Raw genomic sequence first — 8239 nt, forward strand, 5'->3', positions numbered from 1 at the left:
GTAAGGCGGATGGGGAGTGTCAGTGGAGATTCACTATCAGCAAAGCCCCTACTAATGATAATCAACTCCTCAGAATGGGACGCGAATTTCAGTCCCGTCCACATACGCAGAGGACCGTAGACGTTTCTTCCCCCAGCCCCAAGGACCCAGGGCCGGAAGGAAAGGCTCATCTCGTCTTTCCCCGGATCCCTAGGGTTCCCTTATCACTGCGCGCTCTTCCTTCAGGTCCGCCGCTATCCCAGGATTCCCGCCGCCGCCTCCGCCTCCTCTTTCCCGAGCGTCCGCGGAACGTGCAAGATGGCGGACGGCGGCACAGCGGAGGCCTCGGCAGCGCCCACTCCTCCCCCTCCCGAGGGCCACGGCTCGTGCGCGGGCTGGGCCCAGCGCCTGCGGGTCGGGCTGGCGGGGGCTGGCATTTCGCTGTGGGTCGTGGCCGGCCTGGGGTTGCTCTACGCTTTGAGAGCTCCCCTGAGGCTGTGTGAGAATCTGGCGGCGGGTGAGAGGCCACAGCCGCCCTGAGGCGGGGGGAGCCCCGGGGGTGGAGGGTGAGCTGAGGCGGGCGGGCGCGGGGTCCCTAGGGCGCGGGGCAGAGTTGGGAGGGGGAAGGGAGAGGGGAGGGGCGCCGCGTCCGCCCCCGGGCCCCCCCCCCCCCCCCCCCGCCGTGGCCTGCAGCTGATGCAGCTGATTGTCAAAGTGAAGCCCGGGCTGAGCCGGCGCGGGCTCCTCCCCTCCCTCCCTGCGCTCCGCTCCCATGAGCCGAGCCCGGAGCAGGCTGTTACCCTTCAGTACCGACACTCCCGCCGTGCTCTTTAACCCTCGGCAGCCAAGGGCTTGGCTGGCGTGCCCTGTCCCGGCATCCTCATTTTATGCCTGAGGACGCTGGGAGAGGCGCAGCCCTACAGCACATTGCCTGGCATCAATACATATTGATGGATATTTTGCAGAAACTAATTTTGGGGTGTTCTTTGACTCTATCTCGCCATCACTTAACATGGAACTTTGCACGTAGCAGAAGCTTAATAAATACAAACTGTTCCAAAAGATCTTTGTGCAGATTTAAATTGTAATCCCTATTAAAGCTTAAATTTAAGATAGAAAAACCTAAAATTTTGGGGACGCCGTGTGTTTATTGCATCGCACCGTCACACCTGTCCTCTTTTTAAAATTATTATTTTTTTAATAATCAGAAATCTGACTTCTCTCCCTCTCCTGGTTGGGGTGGGGGACTCGAAGGATTACTGTCACACCGGTTCTTAAAAGATTTCCTTAGCGGTGTTGCCATAAGCCAGGAGTGTCAGGCTGGCAACACTCCTGAGTGCCTGAAGCAGGTTAAACTCTTGGGATATTTAATGAAATAGATAAAAATACATTAAAACATACATATTACATTTTAAAACTAGGTCTATATGCAGCCCTCCAGGATCCTTATAGGTGGATTACGACTCCCCTCTCTATTTGACTCTACTGCAACAATCTAACCAGTTAGTGATTTTTGTGTTTTTTGGCATGTTCTGTCAAGAAGTTCATTCAGTAGATAAATAATGAAATCCTGTTCTGTGTAAAGGTAGCTGGGTACAGTAGAAAGCACACTATTTATAGTTACAGAACCTGAGTTTGAATACTTACTGCCTCAGTGACCTTGAACACTCATTTCATTTCTTTGGCCTAATTTTTCTCATCTGTATAATGGTGGGTTTGCATCTTTTAGCTCCAAATCCTTTGATTCTTGTCTTGGAAGAAACTGTTTTGAGAGGCAGCAAGGTATGATGCTTAGAGAGCAGACTGTAGATTCTGGGTTAACTGGGCTTAAGTCTTAAGTATGAAACATATTGCCTGTGTGACCTTGGACAAGTCACTGGACTGCTCAGTGCCCTGAGGAGCTCTCTAAGACTGTAAGTTGTTGAGCAACTGGTAACTAGTCCTTTTTAGTAGAGGGAATTTCCTCACCAATTTCCTACATTGATTAAATCACAGGCTTGGACCCAAGGTACCATAGCCAATACAAAGAAAAGTGAGACGTGATCTTTGCCTTAATGGATAGGACATAATCTGTAATAATAAAGTGTAAATTGTAATACAAGGTAGGATATGAAAGTAAAATGAAAATGACAAGAAGATATTGGTGAAGATCAAGTACATTTGAACTGGGCCTGGGTTGAAGTGGAGGAGGGAGGACACTCCACACAGGGAACATTAGAAACGAGACTCACAGGTGGAAAACTCAAGACTAAGTTTGAGGAAGAACAAAGATGCCTTCCTGCTGCCCAAGAAGTTGTTTTCCTGAGGTTCCTGGCTAGGCTTTATTATTCTTTATTCTTGGCAGTAGTGTGATGTAGTTCAAGAAATAAGCAGAACCACAAACAATAAATGAGTCCAGCAAACATTATTCTGTGGTGCACTGAGAGAATAAAATAGTCACTTGGATTAAAAGTTGAATGAATCTGGTCTTATCAATTCACTTTGCTGCACTTATACACTCAGTATTTGCAGTATTCTCTGAGGACAAATTTACATCCCTCATTTTAACCATTCATGTTCTATTTTACATGTCATATTTGACTTTTAATTTTTAAAAAAAACTTCCTTCTTAAAACTTAGAGTATTTAAGAAAAGCAATTTCCCAAAGTAAATGTTTAATGCAGGGTTGGGGAACCTTTGGCCTCAAGGCCTTAGGTTCCCCACCCTTGGCTTAATCCATTATTTAGAGTATGAGGAAAGAACCAAAGTCAAAATCATTCTCAGAGCTCTTTCTGCTACATTAATTTTTGTTGTTGTTGTTGATTTTTTTAGGCAATTGGGGTTAAGTGACTTGCCCAGGGTCACACAGCTAGTAAGCGTCGAGTGTTTGGTTTGAGGTCAGAGTCGAACTCAGGTCCTCCTGACTTCAGGGCTGGTGCTCTATCCACTGTACCACCTAGCTGCCCCTGCTCCATTTATTATTGACTTGTTTTGATTCTCTACACAGTACCCCAGAAAGACTTTCTCAGAATGAATGGTTCCTGATTCATGCCCTCCATTTTCTGGGTCAAATTTCAGTATTCTTTTTTGAAAAAATAAGCCTTTACCTCAGCAAAACAATTAAGGAGTGACTTGGTGTCTCTAGTAAAAGCTCTATCTTAGGAAAGTTTAGTAAGATCTCCATTCACTTAGAAAAGTAAATATAATTGAGTATGACTAAGAGGTTATTGGTTTCCTTCACAAAAGCAAACACTCTTCTGATTTTGTAATGCTTCTTGGAATTCCGCAAATTAATGACATAAAATTCTAAGAAGATTAGATTTTAATTCTGCATAAGAAGTAATAACAAAATGGAAGCTATTGGTTTCCAGTAATCTTTTTGGAATTTGCATTTTTTCAAAATGAGATTTTTCTACATTAATGACTTTTATTCATATGTACGTTTGTGTTTTTATCCTCATTAAATATATCTCAGAATTTGAGTGTTTTTTTACTTGGACGTGATTTTCTCGTTGCAGTGACAGCATTTTTAAATTCTTTGACTCCAAAATTCTATGTGGCACTAACAGGGACATCATCTCTAATATCTGGACTAATATTTGTAAGTAGTTTGAATTTTTTTCATTCATGTTATGCATTTATTAGTGCAAATCTTGAAAAACAGATGATGGCAAAGTAAATTGTGAATGTGTAAAAATCTGAAAAAAGCAGGAGTGTAGCTTGTTTATACTAGTGAACTTTCTATTCTTATTTCTTCTCTCTAGGTGGTGCTCTCCAGCTGTAGTAGAAATAATGGTGTTTAGCTGTACCAGATGTTTCACAGTAACTTTAGTGTATTGACCACTGAATTAAAGTGAAAAGCTGGTCATAAGAAATGGATTACTTTGATTCATTTTTGTGCATTATTAAGGAATCCAGAGTAAAAACTAAGTGTGAAATATAGGCCTCAAAATGAAATTATTTGTAAATTTTATTCATGGTTAAACGTATTACTAGATAAGCATAAAATGTATCTAAAGGTTATGCCTCAAACCAGTGGGTTTTTAATATGCAGAAGAAGGGAAATTTACATAAACTTTCGATGGCAGCTTTAAATAAAAACATGAGTTTTCAGAGTTAAATCTATTTTGTTCTGATTCTAGGTATGCATGAAATATAGCTAAAAGTTGTTCCTAAAACCAATGGGTTTTCAAATAAAGTTTCTATGGTATCTTTAACTCTCATTCTACATGTTGTAAATTAGTATTCGTTATATAAGACCATGTGTTTAATATAAATTCCTTGTATTTACATATTTTGAGGGAAGTTGTGAAAAAAGTATGATAATATAACACCAGTGTAGTAGTTAAAAAGCAGTAGGAGCCAACATTTTATGGTGTTGTAGTTGCTGCAAAAAAAACATTGGGAGTTCATTTGGTGAAGGACAATTTGTTTTTCCTGACTTTGAAGCAATCAAATTTTAGTTTTTGTGCCTCATGAACAATTTTTACTTGTGAAATGTTCTCTGTTTTAAAGAATTTTCTTCCTACTTCTTAGGAAGACACTAAACTGGGACCGCATTTGGTGATAATTAACTCCCTGTTGTCTTGGTAGGAATAGAAGTGGAATTAAGCCATTTCAGGTCAAGCATGAAACAGCTGAAGGATGATAGCAGAAAGGGAGTCCACCTGAGTTCCAGCTCGGCACACAGTCTTACTGCTGGTAGTTTATCAGCTAGTAGAAGAGTTGAGACATATAGACAAATAATTGTGTTACAGGGTATAATAAAGGTCCTGACCAAATGCTTTAAGAAATTTAAGGAGGAAAAGATCATTTTGGGACTGGGAGTAGGAATCCAGAAAGGTTTCATGGGGAAGTGACACCTTAGCTGGGCATTGAAAGAAGAGAAGGATTTTAAACAGGTGAAAAAGATGAGAGAATATATTCCAGGCACGGGGGAAGGTAGAAGCAAATGCCTGAATGAATGTACTGATGCAAAGAAAACAGCATGAGGTTGGAGAATAGCTCGGAGTTCTATTTGGTTGAAGCATGGATACATGCAGTAGGTTGAAGCTAGATTGCAGAAGACCTTAAATGTTAGGCTAAAAAGTTTGAATTTTATTTTCTAAGCCCTGGGAAGCCACTGAATATTTTTAAGCAGCAGTGTTTTGGACAGCCGACTTATACATTAGATTGATTATTTTGATAGCCGTGTGAAAAATGAAATGTAAGAGGAGAAAACTGGGAGACCATTTTGAAGATTATTTTAGTGTTCTATGTAAGAGATGACTAGGGCCTGAACTTGAATGGTAGTCAAGTTAATAGAGATAAAGAGATGGCTGTGGGGGATGTTTTAGAGGTAGAACTGACAATACTTGTTAGTACTTGGATGTGGGTGGTGAGCAGGAAAGAGTAGTCAATTATACCAAGTTTTCTAGTCCGGGCTATCAGGATGATGGGAAATTGTATTTATTTATATGAATTCGTTTTTAGTGTGCTGGAAAATGACGGTTTAAACCCCTAGTTTGTCTAACGTATTTGTCATAATGCCTACTAAAGCAAAAAAAAAATTACTGAAGTTTTGGAAGATTTTATTTTTTCAGACATCCATTTACTTGATATATTTGTGGTTATATCAAAAGTTTAAGAATGGTTATAATTTTGGTTGTGGGTAAGCTTTATATTTTAAATAAAAGAAAACACATTTAGCAGAAGACTGTCTTTTCAGTTGGTTGTTTGAAAGAAATATATATATATATATATACACACACATATGTATGAATGAGAGCCTCTTATAGTTAAATTTCTGCAGTCAAGATGTGGAAAACTGTTCATTTAAAATGTGAATATATGGAATCTGTGATAGGATAGCAAAATAGTTCATAGAATATTGACCATGGATTTAAGAAGACCTGGCTCTGATATTGATTAACTGTGTGACCCTGGTTAAGGTATTTTTTTTTTTTTGGTAAGTTGAAGTATTTTAACTTGTGTGTGTCTCAGACAACTCCTTAGGATGGATCTACTAAGTTATAGCTCAATTGCCATCTGAGTCATGAAGGGAATTCCCATACTTGGAGTTCCCCATAATGAAGAAATCATAGATCCTTTGAACATTCATGTATATATGGAATCATAGATTTAGAGCTGGAAGACATCTGAGAAATCATCTAGTCCTTCCTCCTTTTGCACTTGAGGACTTAAACCAAGAAAGTTGTGACTTGCCAGAGGTCAAGAAATAGCAGAGCTGGGATTCAAATCTAGGAACTCTGACGTGGAGCTCTTTCTATTACACCGTGTGTGTGTGTGTGTGTGTGTGTGTGTAATTTGATAAAATAAGTTTGGTTATTTTCAGAATAAAGGGCACTTTAATGTTGGAATACAAAGCATTGTGATAACTTGCCTGCAGATTTTTGCTTTGGAGTTATGTGTTGCTTTTGGTATCCTATAGAAACAGGTAGGGGCTGCTGGGTGGCACAGTGGATAGAACACTGACCCTGGAGTCAGGAGGACCGGAGTTCAAATCCGTTCTCAGACACATAATACTTCCTAGCTGTGTGACTCTGGGCAAGTCACTTAACCCCAGTTGCCTCGATAAAAAACGGGAAAAGAAAAGAAACAGGAAAGCTGTGACTGCTGTATTTTATAAATGTGTTCAATGTGGAACTTCAGCTGTTCTGAATTAATACTTTTTAAAAAATAATAGCTATTTCAATATTACTTTATTCCTATTTTAAACTTTCTATACTACTAATAGTGCAATATAAAATAGGTGTTAGATTATTTAAAAGTTAAATTTGGGGGATGAAATAAATACAATTCCTACTTTTACTGTTTTTCAAGTTTTCATAGATTAAGTATCTTCTAGGTTAATTTGAGGTTGTTTAAAACCTCTTATGGCAAAGGAGATGTTTCTTTGTTTAGTATATTTTATTGGGAGATGCTGTATTTGGTTTTGTTTTAAGAACAAGATCTGGTTTAAAATACTGACTTAAATGGGAACAACTTTAAAAAAAAAGTCAATTTGACTTTTTGTATGCATAGTGACCATATCTGTCTTAAGTACTATTTTCTGTTTTTTACAGATATTTGAATGGTGGTACTTCCGGAAGTATGGCACATCATTTATTGAGCAAGTATCTATAAGCCATTTGCGGCCACTTATTGGAGGGACAGAGAACAATGTTCCAGAGCCAGGTTCTCCTTCTGGTAGCAGGGAGACTGATACCAATAGGCAAAATTTGTCAGGTGACTAATATGTCTAATCTTAATTTTTTTAAGTACAAAATAGGCAAGTGTCTTTTTTTCCCTCACTTTCTCTAGTTTTAATTTTTTTAATTAAATTTTATTTTATTTTCGAATAAAGGTCAGCCGTCTCTCTCTCCCACTTGCCTTTTTCCCACCTTGAGGAAGCAAGTAAAGCAAAACCCCTGTTACAAGTATGTATAGTTAAGCAAAACAAAATTTCTCATTGGTTACGTTTGAACAAAATGTCGCAATCTGTACTGAGTTGCTCACCTGTCTGTCAGGAAGTGGGCAGCATATTTCGTCATGAGGCCTCAGGATTTGTGGTTAGTCAATGTGTTGATCACAGCTCCCAAATTTTCTTTTTACATAAACATACATATGTATATCTGTATACATACACACATACATATACACATACACACACGTGTACATATACTTATGTGTGTGTGAATATATATGTGCATATATACACATATATATGCACATAAGTGTGTATAATTTTATTTATTTTAATCTGCTAAGATCCTTCTAACCCTTCTATGCCAAGCTCCCCCTTCCTCCCATTGAAAACACAAGAAAAACAAAAATCATTGTGCATACATATATAGTCAGTCTAAGCAAATTTCCACATTGGCCACATCCTAAAAAATATTTGTCTCATTCTGTACTCATTCTACACTCTCTTTCAAGAAGTGGATAGCATGTTTCATCATTAATCCTGTGGAATCGTGATTAATCATTAATAAGGTCAGTGATTAAAATTTAGCACAACAGTATTCCATCACATTTATATACCATAACTTGTTCATTCTCCAGTGGACAAGGACCAAGTGTTCTCATTCCTTGCCAACCCAAAAAGAGCTGTAATAAAATTTTGTACATTCTTAGAATTTATTTTGCTTAGGACTAATCGCTCCCTTAGTCTACCTTCCTGTAATTCCCACTCCCTCTTTTCCCCTTTCCATTTGATTACACATTTGAGTGAAAGGTATTTCTGTAACCAGCTCTGTGTGTGTGTGTGTGTGTGTGTGTGTGTGTGTGTGTGTGTGTGTGT

General features: G+C 39.0%; 1 protein-coding gene across 3 annotated transcripts in view; it reads left to right on the forward strand.

Annotated features, from left to right (window-relative positions):
* Positions 1-297: 297 nt before the first annotated feature.
* The window catches only part of ST7L (suppression of tumorigenicity 7 like), a 58567-nt gene continuing 50625 nt past the window's right edge, over positions 298-8239 (forward strand). For all 3 annotated transcript variants that reach the window (XM_027860362.1, XM_027860364.1, XM_027860363.1), the window contains exons 1-3: positions 298-496; positions 3477-3559; positions 7023-7185. In XM_027860362.1, coding sequence (XP_027716163.1) covers positions 298-496; positions 3477-3559; positions 7023-7185 — 445 coding nt within the window. The remainder of the gene's footprint in view (positions 497-3476; positions 3560-7022; positions 7186-8239) is intronic.

This window comes from Vombatus ursinus, unplaced genomic scaffold, assembly GCF_900497805.2.
Source record: "Vombatus ursinus unplaced genomic scaffold, bare-nosed wombat genome assembly UNPS02014179.1, whole genome shotgun sequence".
In the NCBI taxonomy this organism is placed as follows: Eukaryota; Metazoa; Chordata; class Mammalia; order Diprotodontia; family Vombatidae; genus Vombatus; species Vombatus ursinus.